The sequence below is a fragment of the Caloenas nicobarica genome, unplaced genomic scaffold (genome assembly GCF_036013445.1).
Source record: "Caloenas nicobarica isolate bCalNic1 unplaced genomic scaffold, bCalNic1.hap1 Scaffold_417, whole genome shotgun sequence".
Taxonomy (NCBI): domain Eukaryota; kingdom Metazoa; phylum Chordata; class Aves; order Columbiformes; family Columbidae; genus Caloenas; species Caloenas nicobarica.
This window is the reverse complement of record NW_027017406.1, coordinates 59,612-74,740: the sequence shown is the minus strand read 5'-3', so window position 1 is coordinate 74,740 and position 15,129 is coordinate 59,612. Positions and strand designations below refer to the sequence as shown.

The following is a 15,129-nucleotide window of genomic DNA, read 5'->3' as shown; positions in this document are numbered from 1 at the left end:
GGGGTTTGCACACGTCTGCACGTGCGTGTGCAAGGCCGTGTTCATGGAGGGGGGAGGGGCTGGAGCACCCGGACGCCTGGGTCCCCTCCCGGACGCCTGGGTCCCCTCCCGGATGCCTGGGTCCCCTCCTGGATGCCTGGGTCCCCCGGAGCCCCCCCCTCCAAGTCCCTTCTCCTCCCCATGACCTTCAGGCGCCCGCGGGAGCCACAGGGGACCCAGGCGTCCGGGTGGGGCACCCCTCCCTCCCCCCTAAAAGGGGACCGATGCGTCCGGGTGCCCCCTCCACCCCCCATCAGGCGGCATCAGTCAATTAATGAATTAATTAATGCCGGGGGGGTGTGGGGAGGAGGCTCTGAGGACACCTCGGGGGTGGTGGGGGGCACCCGGATGCCTGGGTCTCCCCTGGAGGGGGTAGGGCAGGGGGGGCTATGAGGGGAGGGGGAGCCCCCCCGGATGCCTGGGTCCCCTTTTGGGAGGGGGGGGTGCCCCACCCAGATGCCTGGGTGCCCCGGGATGGGGGAGGGGGTGTCATGGGGGGGGTCGTTGCTGTCAATCCCCCTCCCCCCCTTGCAGGTGCAGCAGTTAATGTGATTGGCTAATTATGCAGCGCATGTTAATGAGCCCCATTACCCACCGGGGGGGGGGGTGTTATAAATAACCTGGGGCCTCATTTGCATAATGGCAGCACCCGGGTTGCTGCGGTGACCGGGGTTAATTAACGGGGTTGATAACGAGACGGATGGTGGGGGGGGGGGCCCCGACGCCTGGGTCCCCTCTCATGCTCTCTATCCCCGCCAGGTGCCCACTGGACCCCCCACATGGGGCTGTGAGAGGACGGGGGTGGCCGGGCCCCCCCAGGGCCCCCCCAGGGCCCCCCAGTGGCCATGACCCCCCCGGACACCGAGGGACACGTGGGGCCCCAGGGCCACCCAGAGACTGAGCGCAACGGCAGCTCCGCCGGCAACCGAGGCCTCATGGGCAACCGGGGCCTTGTCGGGGGCAACCGAGGCCTCATCATGGGCAACCGGGGCCTCATCATGGGCAACCGGGGCCTCATCATGGGCAACCGGGGCCTCATCATGGGCAACCGAGGCCTCATGGCTGCCCAGGGCTCCCAGGACCATCTAAAGACTAAGGCCCACCAAGAGTTCACGGCCAACCAAGGCATCACGGTCAACCAGGTCTCCATGGCCAACCAAGGCCTTGTGGACAACCAGGGCCTCATGGTCAACAAGGGCTCCCAGGACCACCTAGAGACGAAAGCCAATGGGGGCTCCATGACCCACCAGGGCTCTGTGGCCAGCCGAGGTTTCCAGGACCATCTAGAACCCAACATCAACAATGGCTCCGCAGCCCGGTTGGACGGGAAGGTCTCCCAAGGCCCCAAAGCCAACCAGGGCTCCAAGGACTATCTAGAGAACAAGGTCAACCATGACCCCATGCCCTGGCTAGACCTGAAGGCCTGTGAAAGCTCGAAGGCCAACCAAATCCCCACGGCCCATCTAGATACCAAGGCCAATCAAGACCCCATGGCCAACCAAGCCTCCAAGGACCATCTGGGAATCAAGGTCCCCCAAGGCCCCATGGCCAACCAAGGCCCCAAGGACCATCTAGAACCCAAGGTCAACCAAGGCCCCATGGACATGAAGGTCCATGAAAGCTCAATGGCCAGCCAAGGCCCCACGGCCAACGGAGCCTCCAAGGACCATCTAGAGACAAAGGCCAACCAAGACCCCATGGCCAACCAAGGCCCCACAGCCCATCTAGAGACCATGGCCAACCAAGACCCCATGGCCAAGCAAGGCCCCAAGGGCCACCTAGAACCCAAGTTCCCCCATGGACTGGGGGCCCCTCCAGCCTCGAAGGTCCCTCAAGACTCCACAGCCTGTCTAGAACCCAAGACCCCCCACCTCCCCCCGTCCAACCAGGCCACACCACCCCTGCATTGTCCCCGCGTCCCCTCGGGCGCCCACCTGAGCTTGGCACTCTTGACCTTGGGGTCCCTGCTCATCCCGGGGACCTCAGGGGTGGCGCTGGAGTTCGGGGGTGCCCCGGGCCAATGGGCCCGTTACGGGCGGTGGGCGCCAGGTGCCGGCGGCCAACTGAGCTTCAGCCTCAAGACCAACGTGTCGCGGGCGCTGCTGCTCTACATGGACGACGGTGGCAACTGCGACTTCCTGGAGCTGCTGGTGGCCGAGGGGCGACTGCGGCTGCGCTTCGGCATCGCCTGCGCCGAGCCCGCCACCCTCCAGCCCCCGCCGACAGTCAATGACGGGCGCTGGCACATGGTGCTCGTCACCCGGCGTGCGCGCGAGGCCACGTTGGCCGTGGACGGGGAGGCGCGGGCGGGCGCCGTGCGGTCCCGCCGCGCCGACATGGTGGTGGCCAGCGACCTGTTCGTGGGGGGATCCCACCCGACGTCCGTCTGTCTGCCCTGACGCTCAGCACCGTCAAGTACGAGGCGCCGTTCCGCGGCTGGTTGGCCAACCTGAAGGTCGGGGATGCGCCAGCGACGCCGCTGGGAGCCCAGGGGGTGCGGGGCGAGGGGGACGCGCGGTGCGGGCGCCACCCGCCCTGCGCCCACGGCGGCCGCTGCACTGAGCGCCAGGGGGAGCTGCGGTGCGACTGCGCCGGCACCGGCTACCGCGGGCCCTTCTGCGCTGAAGGTGAGAGGGGGGACGCGGTGGGGGGGCGCGGGGGAACCTCACGGTGTTGGGTGCTGGGGCTGCTCCGTGTCCTTGTGGCCTTGGGCGTCCTCATGTTGCACGTCCTCATGTCTTTGCACCCTCGTGTTTCACCATCTCTTGGTGTTTTCACGGCCTTGGATGTCTTTGTCTTCATGGTCTTGGAGTCCTCTTGGCCTTGGTCGTTGTCATGGACTTGGACATCCTCTTGGCCATGGACATCTCCATGGTGTTGCACGTCCTCGTGTCTTTGTGTTCTTGTGTTTCACCATCTCTTGGTGTCTTCATGGCCATGGACATTCTCTTGGCCTTGAATGTCTTCATGGTGTTGCACGTCCTTGTGTCTTTGTGTTCTTGTGTTTCTCCATCTCTTGACATCCTCTTGGCCATGGACAACTTTGTCTTCATGGCACTGGACATCCTCTTGGCCTTGGTCATCGTTATGGCCTTGGTCATCGTTATGGCCTTGGATGTCTCCATGGTGCTGCACATCCTCGTGTCTTTCTGTTCTTGTGTTTCTCCATCTCTTGGTGTCCTTGTGGCCTTGGATGTCTTCATCTTCATGGCACTGGACGCCCTCTTGGCCATGGTCATGCTCTTGGCCTTGGTCATCATCATGGCCCTGGTCATCCTCTTGGCCCTGAACGTCTTCATGGTGTCATGTCATGTTTCTCCACGGTGTTGTGCATCCTCGTGTCTTCGCACCCTTGTGTTTCTCCATCTCTTGCTGTCCTCATGGCCTTGGACGTCCTCACGGTGTCGTACATCCTCGTGCCTCCGTGTCCACGTGTTTCTCCGTGTCCTCACATGTCCTCGTGTCCCTCTGTGTCTCCATGTCCCCATGTTCCCCCCGGTGTGTTCTCGCGTCCCCCCGTGTCCCCATGTCCCCCCATGTCCCGCCACCTCCCCATGTCTCCCTGTGTCCTCGTGCCCCTTTGTGTCCCCATGTCCTTGTGTCCCCCCACGTCCCCATGTCCCCCCCATCTCCCCATGTGTCCCCATGTCCTCGTGTCTCCCCATGTCCCTCCATGTTCCCGTGTCCCCCCCCTCTTTGCATGTCCCCTCGTGTAAGACTCGTGTGTGTGTGTCCCCCGCACGTCCCCGCCGGTGACAACCACGGGCGTTGCTGTGGCGACTGCATCCCAGCTTCCTCGCGGTGACGGTTGCCATGGCGACCGGTTGCCATGGAGACACCCGGGCCGCCTGTCACCCCGGCGACCGTTTCCGCGGCGCCGCGGGGACATTTTTGTCTCTGGCCACGTCCTTGAGGGGACACAGGGACACTGGGGGTCCCCAACCCCCCCCGGCATGCAAACCCCCTTGCACGTGTGGCGGGGACGTGCAAACCCCCCCCCATGTGACACAACCGTCGTGCAAGACCCCAGGTCGTGTGTGTCCCCCCCCAAGGTCAGGCCAAGGTCACGGGGAGGGGGAGGGGTCACCGGGGTCGTGCACCAGGGGGCATGAGGGGGCACGAGGGTCCCGCTCACTAACGCCGCATCCTTCCCCTTCCCCCCCCTTGCCCCCCCCGGGACCCCCAGAGGAAGAACCTGCGGTGGAAGGTGAGCGGGGACGTGTGAGGGGCGTGCAAGGGGGTCGTGCAAGGCTGGGGGTTGTGCAAGGAGGGGTGGGAACGTGCAAATTGCAGCGTCACACCCGGAGCTGGATGGGGGCTTTGTGCACGGTTGAGCACTCGTGCAAGGGAGCGTGCAAAGCTCGAGGGCTCCTGCAAAGCTCGGCACGCTCTCGTGCACAGCGCAGGGTTCACACATCGTGCAGGGCTGGTGTAAGGCTCAGTGCGTGTGCAAGACACAACACTTGTGCAAAGCGCAGCACTCATCCAAGGCACAACACTTGTGCAAAGCGCAGCACTCATCCAAGGCACAACACTTGTGCAAAGCTCGGTTCTCATGCAAGGCTCGGTTCTCATGCAAAGTTTGGGGTTGTGCAAGGCACAGCGCTTGGTGCTCGTGCAAAGCTTGGTCCTCGTGCAAGGTGTGGTGCTTCTGCAAAGCTTGGTTCTTGTACGAGGCCCGTTGCTTGTGCAAGGCTCGTGCAAAGCACGGCACTCGTGGAAAGCCCGGTGCTCGTGCAAAGCTGGGCCCCTGTGCAAGGCTCATGGCTCCTCACGCGCCGCTCCCGGCCACGCCCCCTCCGGCCCCGTCGGCAATGACGTCACCCCCGGGGTTGCCCAATGGGACGGCGGGATGCAAATGAGGGCGGGACGGCCGAGCCAATGAGACGTGGGGGGCGCCGCGGGGGGGGGGGGCGTGGGAGGGGCGATGCAAATGAAGGGGCGCCGGCGGCCAATGGGGAGGAGGGGCCGGGAGGGGGCGGGGCGGAGGGCGCCGGACGGGCTGCGAGGGGCGGGGCTTGTGCGGCGCACGGCGGGGGGGGGGGGGGGGGGCTGCACGAGGCGCGTGCGACGCACGAGCGTGCAAGGGGCGGGGCTCGTGCGACACGCAGGGCGCGTGCAAGGAGCGGGGGGGCCGCACGAGGGCCGTGCAAGGAGCACGAGCCCCCGCTGACCCCGGTGTGGGGGGAAGGGGGGGGATGGGGGGTCCCCGCGCGAGGGGTCGCCCCTCCCCCCGCCCCCCCCCCCGTGTCTCCATCCCCTCCCCCCCCCCCCCCCCCCCCCCCCCCGGCTTTTCCCCCAAAATCGGGGAAAAACCCGCGGGAAGGTGGAGGGGGGGGAGGGGCGGGGCTGCGCGCGCGGCCCCTCCCCCCCCCGCCTGTCCCCGCCCCCCCGTGTCCCCTGCCCCTCCCCCCCGGCATCCCTTCGATGACGTCACAAGTTAAAGCGCTTTAAGTTGTGACGGGGCCCGCGGTGACGCCTCTTCTCTCCCCCCGCTTGGGCTGTTGGCTTTTTAATTATTGTCGTCATGATTATTTCTTATTAATTTTTTTATTCTCTTTTTTATTATTATTGCTTCATTTTTTAATCGTTATTTTTTATTGTGTAATTTTTATTATTATTTTTGTTACCGTATTATTTTTTTAAAAAAAAATTTGTTATTGTTATTTTTAATGCATCGTTTTTGTTACTTTTTATTATTGTGTTCATTTTTTATTATTATTTTTTAACGTTTTTGGTTTTGCATAATTTTTTGTAATTTTTTTGGTGTTCATTTTAATTTTTAAAATTTTATTATATTTTTATTACATTATTTTAATTATATTTTATTATTGCATCATTTTTATTATTATTTTCTATTGTGTTAATTTTTAAATTTTGTTCATTACTATTATTTTTTTCTGATGGCATCATTTATTATTATTATCTTTGACAACTGTGTTATTTTGAAATTTTTATTATTTTTAATTTTTGTGTTAATTTCTTATTATTTTTTCTTTTTTATATCATTTTAAATTTTTTTATTATTTTTCACTCTTAAATTATTTTTTCTTTTTTCCTTCTTTCAATATCATTTTTCTCCTTATTTTTTTCCATCCTTTTCACTTTTTGCCCATTTTGTGGTTTCTTTGATTGTTTTTCCTCTTTCCATCATTTTCAACCATTTCATTCATTCCAAATTTTTCATTTTTTGCTTTTTTCCCTCTTTTTAAACCCTTTTTTTCTTTCGTTCTCATTTTGACTTCCAAAAACCTTCTCACTTTTTTTCATTATTGCTTCGACTTTTACAATTATTTTGTCTTGTCTTTGATTCTTTTCCCCTTTGATTTTTTTTTGCTTTTTTAAACTATTTCTCCTTTTCTCGGTTATTTTTCCTTTTTTGATTATTTTCTCCTTTTAAATTATTTTCCCGTTTTATTATTTTTCCCCTTTTTATTTTTCCTTCCTTTCATTCCTTTGGCTTTTTTTCCTCCTTTTGACCTTTTTCTTTCCTTTTTCTTTCCTTTTTCTCACTTTTTCTTTCTTTTTTCATTTTCTCTCTCTTTTCCCCATTTTTAAAAAAAACCTTTTGCCTTTTCTCACTTTCCCTCTTCCTAATTACTTTGACTTTTTTACTGTTCCGCCTTTTTTCCTTATTTTCTTCTTTCCGCTGTTTTTACGACTTTTCTTGTGCTTTTTTCTTGCTTTCATCTTTTAAAATTCACTTTGGCTTTTTTAACCCTTTTTACTTTCGCTTTCGTTACTCCCCCCTTTTTCCCCCAAACCACTTTCACTTGCCCGGTTCCGCTTTCTCCCCGTCACTTTCGCTTTCGCTGGTTTCCGTTGCTTTGGCTCCGCCCCCTCCCCCCCAAGGTCCCGCCCACCTGCGAGTCACGAGCCAAGGTAATGACGCGCCCCTCCCCCCGCGAGCGCCGTCGGGCCCCCCATCCCCCCCATCCCCCCCCCCCCCATCATCACTTCATCATCCTCACCCCGCCCCCACCCCATCCCCCCCATCCCCCCCCATCATCACTTCATCATCCTCACCCCGCCCCCACCCCATCCCCCCCATCCCCCCCCTCCCCCCCATCCCCCCCATCCCCCCCATCCCCCCACCATCATCACTTCATCATCCTCACCCCGCCCCCACCCCATCCCCCCCATCCCCCCCCTCCCCCATCCTCCCCACCCCCCTCACCTTCCATCCCCCATCCCCCCCCCCCATCCCCCCACATCGTGTCTGTGGCTCGTGCGACACGGGGCGGGGGGGAGGGGCGGCCGCCTTGCACGGGGACGGGGGAGGGTGGAAGGGGGGAGGGGCAGCTCCTTGCACGGACGCGCGCGCCCCCCGCCCCTCCCCCCACCCCCTGACGCCCCTCCCTCCCTCCCCCCTCCCCCACCCAGGGCCCGCCGAGGTCACCGAGGGGTCACCCGGTCCCGGTGCCAGCGAGATCCAGCAGGCGGCGAAAGGTCAGTGACCCCCCGGACGCCTGGGTCCCCTGGGGCACCATCTCCGTGCAAGGCCCTGGTGCAAGGTCCCCGTGCAAGGCCCTGGTGCAAAGTGTCTGGTGCAAGGTCCCGGTTGCCATGTCCCCATTGCAAAGCCCCTGGTGCAAAGTCCTCGTGCAAGACCCTGGTGCAATGTTCCTGTGCAAGGTCCCCGTTGCAATGTCCTCATTGCAAAGTCCCCGTGCAAGACCCCATTGCAACATCCCAGGCGCATGGTCCCCGTGCAAGACCCTGGTGCAGTGTCTTGGTCGCAAGGTCCCCGTTGCAAGGTCCCCGTTGCAAGGTCCCCATTGCAAGGCCCTGCTTGCAAAGTCCCCACGCGAGACCCCGTTGCAAAGTCCCTGTTGCAACATCTTGGTTGCAAAGTCCCCATTGCAGGTCCCTGTTGCAAGGTGCTGGTTGCAACGTCCCTGTTGCAAAGCTCGGTTGCAAGGTCCTGGTTGCAAAGGCCCCGTTGCAAACTCCCCATCGTGTTTGGTGCCGTCTGTCCCCGCAGGCCGGGACGAGTATGTGGCCACATTCAAAGGCAACGAGTTCTTCTGCTACGACCTGTCGCACAACCCGATCCAGAGCAGCACGGACGAGCTGACGCTGTCGTTCCGCACACTGCAGCGCAACGGGCTCCTCCTGCACACGGGCAAATCCGCTGACTACGTCAACCTGTCGCTCAAGAGCGGCGCCGTGTGGCTCGTCATCAACCTGGGCTCGGGCGCCTTCGAGGCGCTGGTGGAGCCCGTCAATGGCAAGTTCAACGACAACGGCTGGCACGACATCCGCGTCACCCGCAACCTGCGCCAGGTAGGGCGGCCGGGGCAACGGGGCGCACTGGGAGCACTGGGAGAGCCCAGCTGGGGTGGTGGGAGTGTTGGGTGCCTTGGTCAACCATCCAACTGGAGATGACGTGCATCTTGGTCAACCATGCAACTGGGAGCACTGGGAGTGTCCAATGGGGTGATGGGAGTGTTGGAGGAGCATCCAGCTGGAGGTGATGGGAGTGTTGGGAGCACCCAATGGGCTGATGGGTGTGTTGGGTGCCTTGGTCAACCATCCAAATAGAAGTGATGGGCATCTTGGTCGACCACCCAACCGGGAGCACTCAGAGTGCCCAACTGGGGTGGTGGGAGCACCCAGTGGGGTGATGGGAGTGTTGGGTGCCTTGGTCAACCACCCAACTAGGGGTTATGGACACCTTGGTCAGCCACCCAACTGGAAGCACTGGGAGCGCCCAGTGGGGGTGATGGACACCTTGGTCAACCATCCAACTGGAGGTGATGGACATCGTGGTCAACCACCCAACTGGGAGCACTGGAAGCGCCCAATGGGGTGATGGACACTTTGGTCAACCGCCCAATGGGGTGATGGACGCCTTGGCCAACCACGCAACTGGGAGCACCCAATGGGGGTGATGAGAGTGTTGGGGGAGCACCCAGCTGGAGGCGATGGGAGTGTTGGGTGCCTTGGTCAACCACCCTACTGGAAGCACCCAATGGGGTGATGGGAGTGTTGGGAGAACCCAATGGGGTGATGGGAGCATTGGGTGCTTTGGTCGACCATCCGACTGGAGGTGATGGACATTGTGGTCAACCACCCAACTGGGAGCACTGGGAGCGCCCAATGGGAGTGTTGGGTGCCTTGGTCAACCACCCAACTGGAGGTGATGGACATTGTGGTCAACCACCCAACTGGGAGCACTGGATGCTGGAGTCAACAACCCAACTGGGAGCACTGAGTGCTGAACTCTGCTCCCCAACTGGGAGCACTGGTTCTTTGGACCCTTCCCCAACTGGGAGCACTGGTTCCTTGGCTCCTTCCCAGACTGGGAGCACTGGACACTGGAGTCTCTCCTCAAACTGGGAGCACTGGTTCCTTGTATCCTTTCCCAACTGGGAGCACCAGTTCCTTGGGTCCTTCCCCAACTGGGAGCGCTGGTTCTTTGGACCCTTCCCCAACTGGGAACACCGGGCACGGGGGTCCCTCCTCCAACCGGCTCCCCCCCGGATGCCTGGGTCCCCCCGGACGCCTGGGTCCCTCTCCCCCAACCCCTTGTGCGCCGCCCCCACCCTGTGTGTGCACTAACACGCTTCCCCCCTCGGGCCCCCCCCCACTAACCCGCCCCCAACTAATCCAGGGGGGGCCCCCCCTCAAAAAAAAAAAAAAAACAAACACCCCTAAAACCCCCCAAAATGCCCCAAAACCTCCCCCTCCCCTGGCGGCAAAGTATCATTTTTTGTGTGTTTTGTCCTTTTTTTCCGCTGCCCCCCCCGGCGCCCCCAGCACGCAGGGATCGGACACGCTATGGTAAACAAACTGCATTACCTGGTAGTTATCACTTAATTGTTACCCCCCCAGAACGCGCCTTTCGGGGCCAAATCCGCCCGTTTTGGGCAAATTCCAGCCCCCCGCTCCGCCCGACAGGGCCCTGACGCCAAAACCCGCCCGTTTCACCCCCAAAAAAATCCACCTTTTTGGGGTCAGAGGAGGATGTTTGTCCTTGGGGAGAGGGGGTCGCGAATGCCACTTTTTTCGGGTGATTTCTTGGGATTTGGGGCGATTTTAGACCACCCCCCCCGCCCGTATGCAGCCAGGTCTGGGCTCCCCGATGCCAAAATCAGGCAATTTTAGCCCAAAATGAGGGGATTTTCCCCCAAAAAGCCCACCCCAGAAGGGGCTTTTTTGCCCTGGAGGGGTCATGTGGGGTCCAACTCCTCTATTTTGGGGTGAATTCTTGGGATTTCAGGCAATTTTAGATCACCCCCCCTCCCATACCCAGCCAGGCCTTGGCTCCCCGATGCCGAAATCAGGCGATTTTCCTCCCAAATCAACCAATTTTCCCCCAAAACCCCTACCCCGGAAGGGGCTTTTTTGCCCTGGAGGGGTCATGTGGGGTCTCACCCCTCTATTTTGGGGTGAATTCTTGGGATTTGGGGCAATTTTAGACCACCCACACCCCCCCGTATGTAGCCAGGTCTGGGCTCCCAATGCCAAATTCGGGCGATTTTTCCCCCCGAATGAACCAAATTTCCCTCAAAATCACGCCCCGGAGGGGCCGGGTTTGCCCTACAAGGTTCATGTGGGGTCCAACCCCTCTATTTTGGGGTGAATTCTTGAGATTTTGGGCAATTTTATACCACACCCCCCCCCGCTCCGATTTGAGGACGGAAACGGCGTTTCCAGGACAAGCTGCCGCCCCTCCCCCCCCGCCCGCCAGGATCGGGCCCCGCTGCCCCGCACGGCTTCGCACGGTCACTAACACCGCGACCCCCGCCCCCCCGCTGCCCCCCCCGCCCCTCCCCCCCCCCGCCCGGGTGCTGCCGGGGGAGCAGCGGGGCCGGGGGGGGGAGGGGCGGGTGTGCACGGTTGTGTCCTCGTGCAACGCGCGTGTGCGCTGGTGCAAGGTGTGTGCGTACACAAGCGTGTCCTTGTGCAATGTGTGTGTGCGCACAAGTGTGCGTTGGTGCGAGGTGCTGGTGCGCAATGTGCACGGGTGCGTGTTGGTGCAAAGTGCATGTGTGCAATGTGCACAAGTGTGCGTTGGTGCAAAGTGCATGTGTGCAATGTGCACGGGTGTGTGTCGGTGCAAAGTGCATGTGTGCAATGTGCACGGGTGCGTGTTGGTGCAAAGTGCATGTGTGCAATGTGTGCATGTGTGCAATATGCACAAGTGTGCGTTGGTGCAACATGCATGTGTGCAATGTGCACGGGTGTGTGTCGGTGCAAAGTGCATGTGCGCAATGTGCATGGGTGTGTGTTGGTGCAAGGGCGTGCGTGCAATGTGCACGGGTGTGTGTTGGTGCAAGGGCGTGTGTGCAATGTGCATGGGTGCGTGTTGGTGCAAAGTGCATGTGTGCAATGTGCACAAGTGTGCGTTGGTGCAAAGTGCATGTGTGCAATGTGCATGGGTGTGTGTCGGTGCAAAGTGCATGTGCGCAATGTGCATGGGTGTGTGTTGGTGCAAAGTGCATGTGTGCAATGTGCATGGGTGTGTGTCGGTGCAAAGTGCATGTGCGCAATGTGTATGGGTGCATGTTGGTGCAAAGTGCATGTGCGCAATGTGCATGGGTGCGTGTTGGTGCAAAGTGCATGTGTGCAATGTGCACAAGTGTGCGTTGGTGCAAAGTGCATGTGTGCAATGTGCATGGGTGTGTGTCGGTGCAAAGTGCATGTGCGCAATGTGCACGGGTGTGTGTTGGTGCAAAGTGCATGTGCGCAATGTGCATGGGTGTGTGTTGGTGCAAGGGCATGTGTGCAATGTGCACGGGTGTGAACTCATGCAAGGTGCGTGTACATGTGTGTGTATCGGTGCAAGGTGTGTCTGTGTGCAACGTGGTGCTGCTGCACTGTGCAAGGGATGCGTGTGCACACTCAGGCGTGTGTTGGCGTGAGGTGCATGTGAGTGCACAGGTGTGCACTGGTGCAACATGCTGGTGTGCGATGTGCACGAGTGTGCGTTGGTGCAAGGTCCGTGTGAGTCTGTGTGCGCACGAGGGTGCCCCAGCGCACGCTCCCACTCGTGAGCTCACACGTGAGTGCGAAGCCGGCCCCGCTGCTCCCCGCGTCCCGCACGCGCGTGTGCACGGCCCCTCGCACGCCCCCGCACGCTGCGCTCACTAACGGCCGTCTGTCTGTCCCGGTTCTGGCTGAGGACCCCAAAGCTCGTTACTAACCCGCCCCCCGCCCGGTGTCACCCCCGTGTCCCCCCGGCCCCTCCCCCACCTCGGCACCCCGGCCCCATCGTCCCCGTGTCCCCTTTGTCACCCCCTCCCCGTTGACTCCCTGTCCCTGTGTCCCCATTGTCACCCCATCCCCATTGTCACCCCGTCCCCATTGTCACCCCGTCCCCATTGTCACCCTGTCCCCTTTGTCACCCCGTCCCCATTGTCACCTTGTCCCCATTGTCACCCCATCCCCATTGTCACCCTGTCCCCATTGTCACCCCATCCCCATTGTCACCTTGTCCCCTTTGTCACCCCGTCCCCATTGTCACCCTGTCCCCTTTGTCACCCCGTCCCCATTGTCACCTTGTCCCCATTGTCACCCCATCCCCATTGTCACCCTGTCCCCATTGTCACCCCATCCCCATTGTCACCCTGTCCCCATTGTCACCCTGTCCCCATGTCCCTTAGAGTCACCCTGTCCCCATTGTCACCCCGTCCCCATTGTCACCCCATCCCCATTGTCACCCCGTCCCCATTGTCACCCCGTCCCCATTGTCACCTTGTCCCCATTGTCACCCTGTCCCCATTGTCACCCCATCCCCATGTCCCTTCAGGTCACCCCCTCCCCACCCTGTCCCCTGGGGGGGGTCCCGGACGCCTGGGTCCCCTTGGGAGGCAATGGGAGGGGTGGGTGGGGCAGGAGGGGACCCAGGCGTTCGGGCCCCGCCCCTCCGCAGGTGTCAGCACGGGGGTCCGCGTGACCCTCATTAGCAGCTGCCGCTAATGAGCCCTGATTAGCCGCGAACGGGGCTCAGCTGCGCTCGGACGCCTGGGTTTCCCCCTCGAGGAAGGGGCGGAGCCTCCCGGACGCCTGGGTCCCCTTGGGGAGGCAGCAGGTGGGTGGGTGCGGGGCGGGGTTCAGGGGGTACCCGGACGCCTGGGTCCCCCGGGGGGGCGGGGCACAGGGGCGTGTCCCCCCCCCCACCTGGGGTCCCGTGTCTGTGGCCGAGGGCGCCCTGGGGACCCCCCACCCCCCCGAGGCCACCAACCCAGCATCACCCCCCCATGTCCCCCCATCGCCCTCCGTGTCCCCCCGTTGCCCCCCACCATCCCCCTGTTGTGCCCATGCCCCCCCATTGTCCCCAGCACCCCCTTTGTGTCCCCCCCATGTCCCCTCCGCACCCCCCCAGCCCCCATCGCTGTTGCATTGTCACCCCCATCCTGTCCCCATCGCCCCCCCAGTGTCCCCATCACCCCCGCATCCCCATTACTCCCCCACTACCCCCGGGCACCACCCCCTCTTTGGGGTCTCCCCCTCTTTGGGGTCCCTCCACCTGTTTGTCCCTCCCTGTTTCTGGCCCTACTCCCCCCTCCATTTGGGGTCCCCCCCCATTTGTGGTTGCTCCCCACTTCGGGGTCCCCCCACCCCACCTGTCCCCCCATTGGGGTCTCTCCCACCTCTCTCCCATTTGCGGTCCCCCCCCATTTGGGCTCCATCCCTCCCATTTTGGGGTCCTCCCTCTATTTGTCCCCCCGATTTGTGGTCCCCCCATTTGTGGTCCCTATCCCCCCCATTTTGTGGTCCTTCCCCCTCTTCCCCCCCCATGTCTGGTCCTACCCCCCACGCATTTGGGGTCCCTCCCCAATTTGGGGTCCCCCCCCCTTTGTGGTCCCCACATTTGGGCTCCACCCCCCCCATCTGGGGTCCTCCTCCCCACCCCCGGTCCCGCCCTTCCCTGTTTGCGGTCCCCCGCATTGGGGCACCCCCACCCTGCCCCCCGTCCCCCCCGGGCCCCCCCTGAGCGCTGCCCGTGCCGCAGGTGACGATCTCGGTGGATGGGATCCTGACGACCACGGGCTACACGCAGGAGGATTTCACCATGTTGGGCTCCGACGACTTTTTCTACGTGGGGGGGTCCCCCAACACGGCCGACCTGCCCGGCTCCCCCGTCAGCAACAACTTCATGGGCTGCCTCAAGGACGTGAGTGGGGACACGGACACGGGGGGACATGGCGGGGGACGAGGGGACACACGTGGGGACACAGGGACGTGGGGCACCGGGGTGCTTGGGGACATGGAGGACTTGGGGACACAAGGATGTGGTGCATGGTGACACAGGGACAGCAAGCGCTGGGGTGCGTGGGGACACGGGGGGCTTGGGGACATGGACAGCGAGCGTGGGGGTGCTCGAGGATATGGGGTGCATGGGGACAAGGGGATAGTGAGCACTGGGGGGCGTGGGGACACAGGGTGCATGCATGGGGACACGGGGACACTGAGCACTGGGGTCCGTGGGGACAGGGGGTCCATGGGGACACGGGGACATGGGGGTGTGGTGCATGGGGACATGGGGACACCGAGCACTGGGGTGCAGGGGGACACAGGGATGTAGGACATGGGGACAGCAAGTGCTGGGGTGCTTGGGGACATGGGGTGCGTGGGGACGCAGGAACACGGTGCATGGGGACATGGAGCACTGGGGTGCGTGGGGACAGGGGGACAAGGGCTGGATGGGGACAGAAGGACAGGGGCTGCCCCAGGGTATCTGTGGACAGGGGCTGCATGGGGACACGGGCACAGGGGCTGCATGGGGACAGGGGCACAGGGGCTGCATGGGGACACGGGGACAAGGGCTGCATGGGGACACGGGCACAGGGGCTGCATGGGGACACGGGCACAGGGGCTGCATGGGGACAGGGGCACAGGGGCTGCATGGGGACACAGGGACAGGGGCTGCATGGGGACACGGGCACAGGGGCTGCATGGGGACACAGGGACAGGGGCTGCATGGGGACACAGGGACAAGGGCTGCATGGGGACACGGGCACAGGGGCTGCATGGGGACACGGGGACAGGGGCTGCGTGGGGACACAGGGACAGGGGCTGCATGGGGACACGGGCACAGGGGCTGCATGGGGACACAGGGACAGGGGCTGCATGGGGACA

At 61.0% G+C, this 15,129-nt stretch overlaps 1 protein-coding gene across 1 annotated transcript in view; it reads left to right on the top strand.

The window, feature by feature from the left end:
• The first annotated feature begins 884 nt into the window (after positions 1 to 884).
• LOC136002805 (neurexin-2-like) overlaps positions 885 to 15,129 on the top strand; it is a 43,454-nt gene continuing 29,209 nt past the window's right edge. The window contains 7 exon segments of the mRNA XM_065658033.1: positions 885 to 2,406; positions 2,409 to 2,666; positions 4,226 to 4,246; positions 6,892 to 6,921; positions 8,024 to 8,325; positions 9,802 to 9,825; positions 14,003 to 14,164. Of these exon segments, the coding sequence (XP_065514105.1) occupies positions 885 to 2,406; positions 2,409 to 2,666; positions 4,226 to 4,246; positions 6,892 to 6,921; positions 8,024 to 8,325; positions 9,802 to 9,825; positions 14,003 to 14,164 (2,319 nt within the window).